Source organism: Centroberyx affinis, unplaced genomic scaffold (genome assembly GCF_046629955.1).
Source record: "Centroberyx affinis isolate AG114_WGS23_722 - 3 ecotype Tasmania unplaced genomic scaffold, CSIRO-AGI_Caff_v1 ptg002986l_1, whole genome shotgun sequence".
Classification (NCBI taxonomy): Eukaryota; Metazoa; Chordata; class Actinopteri; order Beryciformes; family Berycidae; genus Centroberyx; species Centroberyx affinis.
The window spans coordinates 301,398-317,902 of NW_027281092.1; the positions used below are offsets into that span (position 1 = coordinate 301,398).

The window sequence follows — 16,505 nt, forward strand, 5'->3', positions numbered from 1 at the left end:
CACTCTATTCCATTTGGTCAATAACAAAATATTTATATTGGTTTGCATAGCAACTGTGTAGTTTTATTCAATATAATCATCATCATCATCATCATCACTGTTACCATGTCCAAAATAAATTCCCTCTTTAAAAGTTGCAATGGCCAGATCCTAGTCGAAACAGACACATCATGCAGACACAATACACCAGGATGAAAGTGAGTGGTTGATTTGAATACTGAGGACAGAGAAAATATTCCAACATGTCAGTTAAAACCTGTAAAATTATTGCTTGATCTCAGACTTTGTCCCATTATTAGAGCGGTCCTTCACTGTACTGCAGAGGTGTCTGAGTGAGGTGTGTATGTGTGTGTGTGTGTGTGTGTGTGTGTGTGTGTGTGATACACTACAGCACAATAAATTGAGTGTGTGTTATTTCATTTGTTCCATGTGTATGTACATCCTCTCTCTCTTTCTCTCTCATGAGTATAATACATGCAATAAAGAAAAGATCATAAGTTAGAGCCATCAACATGTCATTTGTATAGGTGCAGAAGCCATGGGGAGTTAAAACTGCAACTGTCCATTGTGCAGTACTGTTGGTCAAGGCATTCATCAATGCTAATTATTACTGAGCAGCTATTGTTGGTATCTGTCTGCACAGTTGTCTCCACTAACATTTGTGAAAATTCAGTCATGACACATGATCTTAAAACACCAGAATCCACCTTTTTTATCATTCTGTAGATTAATAATCAGAAATAATAATCCCATTGCACCGAAGGATTGTCCGACTTGAGTCCAGTGAGAAAACAAACCATTCTGGTCATTCTGTTTCCTGACACAAATAAAAAAGGTACTGTTAGGGTAGATGGTTGCCGTAAGCCCCCTGCTCCACTCTGTACAGGCCCAGAAACCCCGCTGGCTGGGAGCAGAAGCACCATGGTGGAGCTCCAGCAGGTCCAGGGAGGTGGGACAGTTCACATGTGAGTGGTCAGTGTGCACCAAGCCTTAGATCACATTGTCAAACATGTGCATGGACTGCATGATGTTCTCATCCTGGATGGGAGGTCACAAGTGACAAAAAAGTACAATTACTGAGACAGCAGCATACGGCACTTTAGTTGTAGTAGTCATGGAATTAAATGTGTATTTGAAATGTGGTTGAAAATATTTGAACCATGAATGTATTAATGGCAAGAAGAAGACCTTTTGACATGTTTCCAAGAACTCCTCGATGGTGACAACTCCATCATTGTTCTTGTCCATTTTCTGGCAACATGTAAACACAGACACAGATACAAACACAGACTCAGTACTACTAAGTCCAGCAAACACGCATAGAAACAAATACACATACTGTATATACAAATAAACTGGCCTACTTGTATGCTGGAAAATGCTTCATATATCAAACCATGTACTGAACTATTGCAAAGTACGTTGCCTTGAATAAGTGCTACATTGCAAATCCTAATGACTGAGGATATTGTTTTGAGTTTAGTGTTTGGAGGATGTGTTTGTTTGATCATTTGTGTTTTTACCCGGAAGAAGTTGTCAACATGCTCCTTGGGAGCGTTATCCTTCATGCAGGGGTAGGTGTACTTCCCCATCATGTCGTAGATTGAACACATGATGTCTGTCATCTCCTGGACAGAGGGAGGGAAGAAAGAGAAATAAAAAAACAAACAAACAAGTGTCATCACAAGCTGCTAGTTGACACAAGCCAGCTTTCAGCAGACCTGTCTGAGAAGAAACACACACACACGCATGCATGGACACACACACAGAGAGAGAGAGAGACAGAGACAGAGAGAGAGAGAGAGAGAGAGAGAGAGAGAGAGAATGCGGTGGGTACCTCTTTGGTGATGCAGCCGTCTTTGTTGAGATCGTAGAGATTGAAGGCCCAGTTGAGTTTGTCAGTGATGGAGCCTCTCAGGATGATGGATAGACCCATAACAAAGTCCTACAGCAGGCAGAAGGCGATGAAGGGATGATGGAGAGAAGTAAAGTAACAGTAACATCAAGAGGAGAGGGTCAAAAGACAGTCGGGGAGGAGAGAGGAGAGGAGCAGGGAAGCACAGAGAGAAGAATAGTGTAGTCAATACTATATTATATCAATATTGAGTCGATATCACATATCTTTTGGTTCTGTCCAAATGTGACACTGTTCTGGTTTAAAATCCAAGCCTGGCTAAAGAGGCCTGGTATTGACACTGAGATAGATCCACAGATGACAAACCAAATGCTCGTAATTCTTCTTGATAAGTATGAGATAAGAGTTTTTGATGAGATGGGAACAACTGAGCGGATTGAAGGATGGTGATAGGCCATATAAAGAATGTGCCTTTAGAATATATCTTCAGCTATCATAACAGATCATTAGCTATAAGGCAGCAACTGCCAGAAACTTTTTCTCAAATTTGGTGTATATTTGTCCTTTTGGGATGTTTTTAGAGTAGACAGTGATGAGCAGGGAACGGACTCCTCACCTCGAAGCAGACCGATCCGTTGTTGTGTGTGTCAAAGGCTTCAAACAGGAAGTGAGCGTACATGCTTGAATCTGACATAAAGAGAAAAGAGAGTGACTACTCAAATCTGATAAAATCCCTCACCTTTCCTGATCACACATTAAATACAGTAACGTACAGTAGCTGAACTGTGCCATAAGTATGAGTATGTTAATTGCCCCAACTGATATTAATTTTATTGGTCAGAGGGGGAAATTTGACAACTAAGGCTGGCATGTAGTTGATCATATTGAAGATGAAGGATAAAGCATCTTCATCCTGCTTGTACAGAGCTCATATTGGCTTGTAAGAATTATCTCTATATTGACACTTGCTAGCTTTACAGATTAACAGATTTACAGTCCACAAGTGGAGCTACTCAGTCAGCAACATTGGGAGTCTGTGGTTGTACTGGGCAGCTCCCAGGTGTGACTGTGTGAACCTATATTAAGGAGAAGCAGGTTGGTACTGAAAAGAGCATCCATGCAAAAATAAAGGTTAAATAAAGGTTCAAAACACTGCTGACAGGTAGAGAGAGAGAGTCTGACTGACCTCCCTGAGGGAAGAACTGGGAGTAGATGTGTTTAAAAGTCTCCTCATTCACCACACCACTGGGACACTCCTGTGGAAGACGGCCCACAGCTGGAGTTAGAAAATTTACATGTAGCGAAGCACACACACACACACACACACACACACACACACAGACCCTCATATGCTCTCACACACACACTATAGAATATCCATAGACACAGACTTACAAACCTATAGACCTGTAAACATTGCACAAGGATGCATGCTTATCAAAAAAGAGCAAAAGGTTAAGAGTGCAGAAAGTAGAAATTCACAGGAAGGTTTGACTGCGACTGACGTTTTTGAATCCCCGGTAGAGGACCTGCAGCTCTTTCTTGTTGAAGTTGGTCTGCTGTAAGAGATGATCCAGCCCTTCTGGTCTGTAGCACACTGTTGACAGTTCCCCTTCATCGCTCACACTGTCTGGAGGGACGAAGAGAAAAAAGATATAGTTACTGTCTGCAATGCACCTTACTGTAATGTTGCCTCACCCACCACACCAAGAGGGTGATTCCTATTTTTGGCTGGGAGAGTGAAGGTAGAAGAAGGCATAACAGGATTTGCGTTAAAATTCTCTCAACTACTAAATTCCTGTCAAGGGGAATCTCAGTAAGAAAGAAGATAATGCAGTATGGCTTGTACAAAAGAATGGCTGGAGTGACAATTTGCAGATGGGTCACACAGACTTGCTTTGATTGAGGGAAGGGCTGGAGCCAGAGCGACAGCAGGGTAGCAGTTTGAGGAACCTCTGCTTAATGGTCTTTTTATTCGGTTTGGATGATGGGTTACCTGGAAACAACCAATCACAGCAAAGATTAGAGGGAGATAGAATGGTCCACACAGCGGACACCATGAAAAATGAATAAAACATGAGCCAAATTAGACTCAAATACTTTAAATGTCTTATCCATGCAACCTGGTGCGTGCAAATTAGTTTGCTGACCTGGCTTTGAACCAGTGTGACCCGTACAAATGAAAACTGCTCGTTTGTTTGAATCCATCCATTATTTCAGCACTAAGGAGAGTACAACGTGACTGAAACATTTCAGCACCGGGGACAGAGTCATAGCTCTTAGTTATAGAGGTCGAGCACAGTGTGATGTAAAGATCCCATTTAATTTTCATTATTTTATTCTCTGATCATATGTGTATATAAATAAGGAGGAAAATATGGGACCTTTAAAAGCATTTTTTCATGTGTTGAAGATGAAACATTTTGAAAGGTTGTTTTTTTTTTTGAGGAGGGTGGAAGAGTGAAGTAAACAGTATTTTCAGCTGGGGAAGAAGACAAATAGTGACAAAGCGAGAGTTGAGAAAGATGCACACACACACACACACACACACACACACACACACACACACACACACACTGAGTTGTGTTGACTCCTTGGCGTTAACAATAAAGAGAACAGACATCCACCTTCATGGTTCGCTGGCCATTACAGGTGCCACAACACAACTTTGTCACATGGCCTTTTACAGATGCTAGATGTGACACCCCTTCCACACACACACACACACGCACGCGCACACACACACACACACACACACACACGCACGCACACGTCTTCTTTGCTCTCCCTATGCTCCACATCCACAGAAGCCATACTGGCAACACTTCACACAGCATGATCAGTGCAATAACTTTAAAACTGAATCGAGTGCCACTTAAAATAACAGCAATATGTAACAGGACTCCATAATTATGAATATTATCTAATTAACACATTCCGGCTCAGTTATATATCTGACAGAATATTCAAACTGTAGCTAGCCTGGGATTTAAAACATATCAGATAGTAAATATCATATATTATAAATGACTTGCGGGATGCCATCATAGATAATCAATAGGTTCTCGCTCTCTGATCTTTCATTGTAGTTTATATTTGAGATATTATTCATAAAATAAACAAGATCTTAGAGGGCTTTACTGAACAGAATCAGATGATACAATAACTCCTGTATTCACAGTAAAAATGGACCACAAGGAAAAATATCTTAACACACTGAACATCACATTCTGCCAGCTGTCTCTCTTCCCTCATGTAAAGTGCCTCCTCCTGTTACGCCTTCCCTCCTCCCCTAGCTCCACCTTGACAGTACCTGTTGACAGGGTGCCAGTCAGCCAGCGGTAAAACTGTCGGCCCATTTTCAGCAGTCTCTGGTACTTCCTCTTGCGCTGGTCCATGCTGAATGGTTTTTTTGAGGATAGATGTGAGTCGGAGTTCAGTTTGTGGTCCTCTGATGAGCTTCTTCCTCTGTGGTCAGCAATACTTTCCCCTGTCTCCGCTTTGTCTCCTGTTTTTGTTTTCTCTGTCTTTCCTCACTATTTGAAACCAAAATGTTTCTATCTAGAAGTGGTCGACTGATAACTGATTCCTCCTTCCTTCCTCGTCGTCTTCATCAAGCTGATCGGAAATGGGTATGTCTCTCTCTCTCTCTTCTTTTGCTATCTAGCTTTCCTTGGAAGAATCCACTTGTTTCTCTGCTATTCCCTTAATGTTGCAGGCAAAAACCTACATCAAAGGGTTATCCATCATTCTGTCCTGGTCTACCTCACAGACTTCTCACCTGTCTCTCTCTCTCTCAACGAATGATTCAATAAAGAAGCTTCTCTTTCTCTCTCCATCCCCGCTCGCACCCCCCCCCCCCAGTTGTCCATGGGAGAAGCAGAGCGCTGACACACCTCTGGAGTCCTGCTGAGACAGACAGATACCTCCCTCCATCCCTCCACGCTCTCCTCTTCTGTTCTGAAGCTTTGCCTGCTCCTCAATTCTCTTTGTTTTTGTTTTTGTTTTGTTTTGTTTTTAAGTGTCTCTCTTGCTTTCGTTTCCTGGAGGCATCTTGTTTAGTAGTCTCTCTTATCCAAAGCCAGACACAGAGGTATTATATCGAGCAGGCGAAACAAGCCCTTGGATAGGTCGGAGGCGCTTCTAGACAAGAGATGCTCCTCTGACACAGTCTCTCACATTAATCTCATTGTTGTTTTGCCTCCTTTTTGATTCATGCTCCTCTCTTTTCTTTCCGCTATGTCTTCTTTTTCCTGCTCTATTCGCCAGACCCACCCTATTTTCTCCCTCTGCTACTTTCCTCACTCTCTGCCTCACTCTCTGCCTCTCACCTCTCATCTGTAGTTCTGTATTTCATCTGATTTAATCTCTCTTCCTTCCCTCAGCTGCTGTGAATCCCAAGCCGTCTCTGTCATTGTCACTCTGCACGCTGCTCTACAAAGTAGAGTTGATTAATGTCACTATGGCAACGCCTCTCTTCACTCTGACCTATTGAAAGGCTAATGATGAGGATGTACTTCCATCAGCTATTGCTTCAAACAGAATACACATGATCCTAACCTCAAGCAAAGACAAGCCTAGTTCATTCTAAGAAAAAAGCTTCACAGATTTTCCATCCGTATACCAGAGATAGACACTACATGAACTGAAAAAGATAAAGGTTTGGAGGAATTTGAAATCATCTGCATACACATCCATGGAAGAGGGAGTTTGCACTTCATGGTAAATGATGGTGAAAACAAGATTTACGTCACTCCATGATTAGCTTAGGATGTCCTGTGAACTGTGAACAGGGCAGCTGGTGCGTCTGCAGACACGTGTGCATCCTTCCCACCTCTAGAGGGCAGTGTCCAACCACAGTCAGATTACACTGGACTACATCCTCCTACTATCTGAGGAGAAATAAACCCACATCCTGAAGGGACAACAAGAAGAAAATGTTATCACAGGGAACTAGAACTGATGAGCAGTGAACATTTTTAGTGACCTGGTCATGCTAATATCGTAATAACGTGTATTCATCACATCTGCTGTTTTGGGCCCCACTGGCATCCCATGACAACACCATCTTCTTGTTTTTTCCTAGTTGACAACACATTGCACACTGATGAGTTGATACACATGCAACACCCACACTCCCCCAACCAACCACACATATAAACTGTAGTATCAACCCATACATGTAGACACACTATGGGCTGATAGACACAAGCCACTGAAGCACTGCACAAGCTTACACTCTTATTTTAAACACATCTGTGTGTCTTCTGTGGGACAACACACTTTGTGTTACTCTTGAACACAAGCTATGTTAAAAACAACATATGTTGTGTTAATATGTATTGTCATCAACATAGTGTGTGACGTCCCAAAGCAAATATATTAAAAATACACACACCAAAAAGAGGAGAAGTGTGTGGAAAAGAGAATGAAAACAAGTGTGACTCAGCAGCTGATGAGCTTTTATCAAGCACTAGAGATATGGAGGGCTGTTTTTGAACCCGGCAAGTTGATTAAAAACACATTTTTATGTACGATCTATAGTATATGATTCAATTAAAGTAATTCTTGCTCTGTGAGAACAAACCGGTAATTACCCTGCGTTTCACTCCCTCTTCATAACTTGTGTTTATCTCCCCTCTTGGTTTCACATGCCTCCATCAAATCCTTTTGTTCAATATGTTTCTCACGGAAAGTGAAACATAGTCTGCCTAAAGTAAATCTCCTGCTCCTTCAAGGATCTGCTCAGACCTCAAGCATAGTTTTAGGTTATCAATGAATCTCCTGGGGAGACTGTGTATGTGTGTGTGTGTGTGTGTGTGTGTGTGTGTGTGTGTGTGTGTGTGTGTGTGTGTGTGTGTCTGTGTGTGTTGGTGCATATGTGTATTACCTTAAGTGTGCTTACTCTGGGAATAATGGGCGTTGGTGACAATGGACACTAAGGATATGTCAATCAAACTGCAAAATACAGCAGCTGCCCTACTATGGAAAAACAAACAAAGCTTTACAGGGCTTTACACACACTCTCTCACACACACACACACATACACACATACACTCACTAACACACAAACACACAAACTATCTTTTTGATGAGGGAGAATAATACAATTATTTTAGTAAATCGAAGAGCAATAGAGAGAGAGAGAGAGAGAGAGAGAGAGAGAGAGAGAGAGAGAGAGAGAGAGAGAGAGAGAGCATGAACAAAGGGAATTAGAAAAACTTCCCTGCTGATTTCTCCCTTCCTCCACCGTTCCAAACTTGAGAGGTATTTTTAGATCTGACAGAGCAGAGGGCATTAATCACAGATAGGAGTTTTATTTATTGAAATGCCTTCTAAGGACGGCATTTGATGTGACTGGCTTACACAATAATCCAATAAAAAAAAAAAAACAGGGCGGGAGGTGCAGAGAGTACCAACGTTGTTTTTACAGAAGCTCTATTTTTGCATCATGGCCAATAAATGTTTCTTGCTCAGTTGAAGTATTATTCAAGTTGTTTGTAAGAGTTATTAAACGTTAGCTGGACAGAATGCCAAAATGCATGTCACCCACCATTAGCTAACCTTAATGGTTTTGTTCACTATGTTACAATATGAACAAGGGCAACATGCTTGTTTTTATTAAATGCAATGACGTCACGTAGCTGGCTCTTTCTGTTCCTAGGGCACCTTACTGCTTAAAGGTGTATTAAGTAAGATTTTCTCCCATAGCACGAAATTACCATAATATATCTGTGGGGGTTTGATTGAGTTGCTGATCAATACCAGTGACAAAATGATTACTTCGCCAGGTGCTGAGATTTCTGGCTTTCAATACTCTCTTTCCAGCCCTTAATCTAGTCTTTGTATACCAGGGACACATTTTAATGTCAGGTGTAAATGTAATCCAGCTGAATCATGTCTAGACACAGTCTGGATTCAATCTCTGCTAGCTACCTTCCCTTCTCAAGGCAACTTGATTAGTGCGGAGGTTTCAATATGGTGCCGAGAACAAAGGGTGTAGCTACAACATTGCATTTACCAAAAACAAGCAAGTTGCCCTGAGAACAGTTGGTTGAAATGAGCAATAATAGGCAATTTAAAAGCAGCGACGTTCATTAGGAGCAAAGGAGAGTGCACTCATCATTAAGAAAGAAATAGTCTTGTGTCAGAGTGTCACCTCTTGGAAAGCTTTTGCTAACTTAGTTCATAGGTTTAGCTCAGCAGTGAACACAGTGAACAAAACCATAACGTTAGCTAATGAAGGGTAAGGCGTGTGTATTTTGACATTCTATCAAGTCAAGTTAACTAATACAAGAAGCTTAAATAATGCTAGGAGTGAGCAGGAAACAGATTAATGCTAGCTATGCAAAAGTAGAACTTCAGTTAAAGAGATTCACTCTGAGTTTCTGTGAAAACAAGCTTCTGGAGTTTTCGAGGAAAGAGGGAGAATGAAGACACCTGTGAATAAAAGAGATGATCCAGAAGTCACCAGAGAAAGAGAGAGATGGATATGAGGGAGTATGAGGTAAGCAAGCCAGTAAAACGTTTCCTAAAAGAGTGGAAGGCCAAGATGGACGGCCCTTCTCTCTCATTCTCTTTCCTCCATCTCTTTGTCTCTCTCTCTCTCTCTCTCTCTCTCTCTCTCTCTCTCTCTCTCTCTGTCTCTCACTTCTCCAGGACCAGTTTGTGTGTTTACTTGTTAGGTCATGGCAGCTTAAGGAGGGCCATGCAGCGCTAAATGAATGTTTGTAAGCTACAGCCTCTGTGTTTACCATAATCCCCAGAAGGACATGGTTCAGATTAGATGTGCATTTCATTCAAACTATGGGCACAAAAAATACCCTCAAATAGCATATAAACCCCGAAATAGGTGGTTATTTACATCCATTGATACATGTTTATTTACATTACGCTCTCTCTCTCTCCTGCCTCAACCACGACCATGACAAGAGCACCCAGGGGAGCGTTACAGTGGTTTTTAACTGTCCACCTTGTGCTCTGTATCTCCTCTCATGTGTCCCAACAGGCTTGGCCGGAGTTCAAGTCCCTCCACTCAGGTCGGACGTCACTGCATCCATTATGTGGGACAAGCTTTGATTATTTGTTACACAACATCGATCTTTATACAACACCCCTACTTCACCAGCCAAGCCTATAACCTCTTCCAGTTGGCACCTAAAACATGAAAATTGTTTGGATTTGAGGGGCTTTTATCTTGAAATCCGCTTTGTGTTACATAAAGGTAACATAAATGTGTAATGAAGGTGTTATGAATGTTTTTGATGCGTCATGAAAAATGCCTTGAGCGTGCTACGAAAATGTCATGTAAAACCCTTTCTATGAAAGTGTTGCCACATTTCTCACACACACCCATGTCCACACACAGAACTAGGCACGCATGCTCGAAATACAAGTGCACTCACACACACACCCACAACACCTACAAGTACAGGCCGAAAAAACTGTTTTGGATTGTATTTTTACACTTAGACACTGTCGTTCTTGAAATCACAAGAACCAAGGCTCAGAGATTCAATGGCGAATGACAAATTAGTCCTAAAATGTGTATCTTCTAAAAGAAAAGTATTATTTCCTCATGATCTTATACAAGATGCATTTACATTAGACCTATATTGGTTTATGTACAGTGTGTGTACTGTACCACAGCACTGAATCGGGGCGTTTGTCACTGTAAGTGAAGCTCGCGCGTAGCTTTACTGTATAGAAAGTGATGAGTTGACAAACACTCAGCATCCATAATGTATGAGTAAACCACATTATGTTTTCAACAGCTGTACAGCAGAGCAGCTGGAGTCACATTATAAATATTCTGCTCATAAAAAACATTTGGCCTAATTTGGTCAATCTGAAAGGTTTGGACAGGCGTCAACTGCTGTTCCACATTGCTGGCAAATTGACTTCCCATACATCCAACCAATAAATCTTTTAAATCTATTGTTAGACTAGAAAACCTCTAGGTGCTATAGATGCAGATGGTTTGATGTTTCTGGATATGGATAAGCTATAACTTTTTTCATCAGTACATGGTGGGGTGACATGCGAAAAAGGTCCCAGGTCGGGGATGCAGGTACATGGTATGTACCCCGGCCCGTTGAGCCACCAGGACGGCCCCAATACTTCACTCTTTAATAAAAAGGTTTTGTTTGTGTTCCTTGAACGCCCCCTTCCTGCCTTTCTGTTCATGATGCTTCATGCACCTGTTCCCTGTTTGGTTAACCTGCTGCTGAATGGATATCACACTTGGCATTGTGCCTGCAACAACTATCTACCCAACCAGCCGTTAAATAAACCTTCATCTTTCTACCCATCCCTCCCTCCATACATCCATCCATTCATTCATCCCTCATCCATCCGTATTTTAAAAATATCATGCATACTAAATGAGTCTTGTGCCTCTCTTCAGTAAACATGAAAGGATTTATTCTATTCTATTTTTTTATTAAGAGAAAAACTATTTTGGGAAACTGTCACAAGAATAAAAGACCAAATGAAGCATCTAGAGAAGTGTGTGTGTGTGTGTGTGTGTGTGTGTGTGTGTGTGTGTGTGTGCGTGTGTGTGTGTGCGTGTGTGTGTGTGTGTGTGTGTGTGTGTGTGTGTGTGTGTGTGCATGTGTGTGTGTGTGTGTGACAAACACTGAGTCGCTGCTTACTGATCTCCAGAGGCTTGTCTTTGCAAGCAGTCATGAAGAAAACAAAAGGCTGAAAAGTCTGAGATAAAGAAAATAGCCTGACAGATCTAATTGGAATCGAGCGGACAGGTGCTTGGCAAGGACTTCAAATTTCATGTGAAATGAGATGGGCGAGCTTCTTCTTTTGGAGATTATATTTTTCTGTTCTGCTACAACCAATTGAGTTCTATGTTCTATGTTCTATCTCCTCACCCATATCCAAGCCAATAATAGCAGAGCATATTACTGACACTATACATATATCTGCATTTTGTGACTTCTTCTGATAACATATCAAGAAAAACTATGTTCTATCACATTTATAAATCAAATTTAGTTGTAATTTTTTTAGCATTTTTTTCATTTGACCAACATACATACAACATAGTACACCATTGCAATGTCAGTTAACATCACAGTAAACTTGGTAATGCATTTATCATAATTGGGTTAATCTAGTAGGACCAAATATGTTAATATGTTTGTGAATAGTAATTGTAATTTAAGTGTTTATTACTTTTTAGTTAGGGTTAGTAGTACAATAACATCAGTTACAGCCAGATAGTCATTCTGGCTTTATCTCCCGTGCAAAATCTTCATTCAAAAGTATCTATCTATCTTAGTGCTGTCCTTTAAAAGTAAAAATCCAATATCAAATAAAATTCACATAGTTTATATTTATAGTCTCAAATGACTTAGTCCGGACTTTAAACAAGAACAATCACTGATGATAAGAAGAGCTGCTCTAGTGACTTTTTAATGTTGACTTTATGGACAGTGTCAGTACCCTGGCTGGTTTATGAGAATATTGGCACATTTTATGATTCAAAACGGTTAGTCGGTTAAAACAGTGACATAAAGTTAATCTGGATGTATAATCTCTAATGAACTTCCTGTAAAAATCAATGTCCAATTCACTGTAAATGGAGCTGCTCCAAGGTTTTGTCTCCTGAAGACAACACAGAGGAGAGCAGAGGTTTCCAGCTGTTGGGAGAGCTGTTCATGCTCACAAATAAAGACTGACTGAAGGTTATAAGAGTATTCATTTTTATTCACTTTAACTTTTACCTTTGTAGTTTCCTGGGCAAGTCCCCTTAGACCTTTAAACTTGGGTAAAATACTATTTTCACCTCTGTAGAAGTGAAAAGCAGTCACATTTGTAACCTTGTTTGGTTGCAGGTGAAACTGGGAAACAGAAAAAAAAAAAACAGTCTGTATCCCAGTCTGGATCTACATGAAGCGTCTGGATAACACTGTCAAATGACCTGCTGGGGAGGTATGCTGTTATAAATGCTCTATGATGGTTTTCTGACTGTGCAGTTACTGTTGACTCAAGTCATTTTTGTTCACAAGAAAACCTTCATACAAAGTCCCACTTTCTAAGTTTCTAACAGCAAAATTTGCCTCCTTATTAATTAATTACGTTTTACTATGGCAGTTTAACCAGACTTCAAAAGCCTTTCCATGAGCATTTGTGCACTTGTGACTGGGAATTTAAGCCAGGCCAGCAAACAGCTATAGGGGGGAAACAGCAGCCAATCGATATCGGCTGCTGTTCAGTTTCCCACACGATATCACTCATTTCTCAAATTCAACAAACAAGGTGAAAAATCACTCGCACCTACCTGTGAGCGGGTCGTAAGATCTATCCAGTTCCCTGGAGTCAGACAAACTCTGATCCTGACTCCTGGATTTCATTGTCAGGGGGAAAAGTGCTTACCAGACCGCCGCGGTGCACAAGATCTCTCTCTCTCTCTCTCTCTCTCTCTCTCTCTCTTTGGGTCGGAGCCGCAGCACATCTATCACTTCAGGCCGTTCATTCTGTTCTGCATTTCACTTTTGTTTGTTTTTTTGTTTTTTTTGCAAACGTCAGCCTATGTGGGATGCAAACTTCAAACCGAGTTACAAAAAAGAACAAGGAAAAAAAAGTGTGTGAGGAGGAGCGGAGCGCGTCTCTTCTCCTGGCCGCCTCTATCCAAACTGAACTCTCTCCTGCCGCTGCATCAGCGCGCGCTCACTCTCACAGCTGGGAATGGACTGGGAGACTCGGGTTTAAACCTAGTGTGTTAGTCTCGTGTGGCTGCACTGGAAAATCTGCTGACTTGTTGACTGTGTCCAGGCATCCAAAGCAAGTGAATCTGTTGGTCCGAGCTGCAGCTGTCCGACCTGAGAGCGGCACAGAGGCAGCGCACATCCCGCGACAACTGTCCAGGGCTGAGGTAGAAGTGTGGGAAGGGAGGAAGAGAGGAAGAGAGGAAGGGAGGAATTATCCCACCTGTCCTTTTAGCCTGCGTCAGAGAGGAAGAGAGAGAGAGAGAGAGAGAGAGAGAGAGAGAGAGAGAGAGAGAGAGAGAGAGGAGAAAGTATCAGTTCTATTATTTGACAGACACACTGAGGTGAATTAGAGAATGGTGTGTGTGTGTGTGTGTGTGTGTGTGTGTGTGTGTGTGTGTGTGTGTGTGTGTGTGTGTCGAGCTTCAATTCCTCTAACTGCTGGTGAGTTTATCTTCTATATTATTCTATCAGTTGAAAGAGAGAGGAAAAGAGGAATAGGGAATCAACATTTCTTTGTGTATGTGTGTTTAAATGTGTTCCCGTGAACCTATGGTCTGAGCTTTTATTGATATCAGTGGTGTGTGTGTGTGTGTGTGCGTGTGTGTGGTTGCTCATTATAAGGATCATCTATTAGGGTCATTCTAAGGTTTAAAGGCCGTGCAAATCCCCTTTTTGCAAGCCATTACTTAAGTCAAATGTATTTAAAGTGCATTATCACCAACAGGAGTCTCAGCACACTTCACATAATAAAGACAGAAATACTAAGATAAAAAGTGAAAATCAAAGAAAAGTTAATACACACACATAAACATACACATATAAAAAGACAATGAACATACATGAACCTCATACTGCACGTCATAGGCCTACATATGAATACATACACAAATGTATATGTTGTATGTACTTCTCTAAATGTGTATACTTCTCCTTCAATAACCTTTCCACCCTCAACTTGCATGAATAAAGATCTTTATACTTATATATTATATACATATATCTTTAACTACAATGCACATTTATAAGCATCAGTATGTTCCCTGCAGTGTTTCTGTTACTGTTAATCAAGGGGAACAGAATGTTGAGTATGTGTGTGCAAATGAACTCTCTGTGTTGTGAACGGAACGTGTATCGGTGTGTGTGTGTGTGTGTGTGTGTGTGTGTGTGTGTGAGAGAGAGAGAGAGAGAGAGAGAGAGAGAGAGAGAAGAGAGAGAGACAGAGAGAGACAGAGAGAGAGAGAGAGAAGGGGCGGGCAGCATTTCTGATGATCTATGCCTCACTGATAGATTGCCTCACCTTGGCCTGGGACTCGAGCAGCTAACGTCTCGGCTTTGGCTTGGTAGGCAAAAGTAATACCTGGGATCAATACCTTGTCAGCTCCGTGTCCTTGAGCCGGCTGAGCAGAGTTATGGATTACTCACTCATATGTCAGAAATGCAGGCGCCAAGGTCATGATTAGAAAAAAACATTTGAATATTATAAGCTGGGTGGAGGCAGGGAAGGCCCACGCATCGATTTATGGGATAAGCATATGGCTGCAATATTTCATTTCCTATCATGTGTCACAAAAAAAAAGCATTTTAAACATCCTAAGAACATGTAAGTCCGATGAGACTTTCCTGTGATTTCATCAGCATGGAGGAAAATGTTTTGTATAAGGTTAGCGTTCTGCTTGACAGGCATCTCAACATATTTTATTTGACATGCTAGTTCATTCTAAGATCATTTTCCAAATCTCTCGATAGTTTTCAGCATGATGGCAATGACTGGAGGACCATGATCTGAAATGACTTGAATATCAGAGCTTATACTGAAGCTTTAATCCCAGCTCAAACCTCAAATATAAGCCTATTTGTTACCCTTTATAATGCTTAGCTCTATAAAGAAAAAAGTAAACACAGAAGATCCCTCAAAAAAAGAGAGTTTACTGAACAGCCCAGGACAGATGACTGATAAGAACGAAAACATTGTTATTATGTGCCTGCCTTTAAATTAAACTCTAAAGAATTGTCACAGAGGAAAATGTGTTTGAGGGAGGAAAAAAAGGCCTCTTCTCGCCAAGCAAAGCTAAATAAGGCTTGTTGTGGATAAACAGGCCGGTCATCTTCATGATAATGTGGTAAAGCTGCCTTGTGGACGGACAGACGGGCGAGGGATTATGATGTCACACATCAAGAGACTGATGAGTAGGAGAGAAAATATCTGTCAGCAGCTGGAGAAAGAGTGGGATAAAGAAGAAGGCAAGGCGAGGAAGGAAGCAAAAGAGGCCCGATGAAAGACGAGCACGAGAGTGACGGAGTGAAAGAGGAGTAAAAAAAAAAAAAAAAAAAAAGATTTTCAAAAAGAGGGATTGAGGAAAAAATAGAGGAGATAGTGGTACATCAAGAGAGAAGAGACTGGAGAAAATCTGTGATAGAGAGAGAGAGAGAGAGAGAGAGAGAAAAAAAACAGAAAGAGAAATAGCGAGAGAAAGAGTGAACACACTGGAGAGATATTTGAATATATTATGTGCCTGGAGTCTGCTAAATCTCCCAGTATTGACAGCGTTTATCTCCCACAGGGGTTTTCAGAGAAGTTTAGCATTACTGCAGGCTGGAAAGTGGAGCTGACAGATAACCAATAATGAACTCTGATTGATGCCTGAAGTTACGCACGGTCCGGAGCGTTGACACGGGCGACACAGGCAACACACACACACACACACACACACACACACACACACACAGGTAGAGAAACACACAAACAGGTGAACATTAACTTTTTGTCCTTTGTTCAGTGTTCAATTTACTTATTTCATACGCTATGCTGACACAGATACAGTGACACACACAGATAAAGACACACACTCACAAACTGGAGGGGGGGCCTTAGCCAAGACAAAGTAGGCAATCTCCCTCAAATGAATATTTGATGAGAAGGCTG

At 41.4% G+C, this 16,505-nt stretch overlaps 1 protein-coding gene across 8 annotated transcripts; it reads right to left on the reverse strand.

Annotated features, from left to right (window-relative positions):
• Positions 1-912: 912 nt before the first annotated feature.
• LOC139658934 (A-type potassium channel modulatory protein KCNIP2-like) lies at positions 913-13,327 on the reverse strand. Of its 8 annotated transcripts, none has more exons than XM_071537121.1 (9): positions 13,153-13,327; positions 3,753-3,851; positions 3,361-3,485; positions 3,042-3,111; positions 2,472-2,542; positions 1,838-1,945; positions 1,524-1,628; positions 1,189-1,251; positions 913-1,038 (listed from the first exon to the last, which is right to left on the reverse strand). In XM_071537121.1, exons 1-9 carry the CDS (start codon positions 13,223-13,225, stop codon positions 991-993), a joined length of 762 nt encoding a protein of 253 aa, XP_071393222.1. In that variant the 5' UTR covers positions 13,226-13,327; the 3' UTR covers positions 913-990. The 8 variants fall into 8 exon arrangements, with proteins under 8 accessions (XP_071393222.1, XP_071393223.1, XP_071393221.1 ...); XM_071537122.1 differs by having other exon boundaries at positions 3,361-3,481; positions 3,749-3,851; XM_071537120.1 differs by having other exon boundaries at positions 3,361-3,517; positions 3,743-3,851.
• Between the last annotated feature and the right edge of the window lie 3,178 nt (positions 13,328-16,505).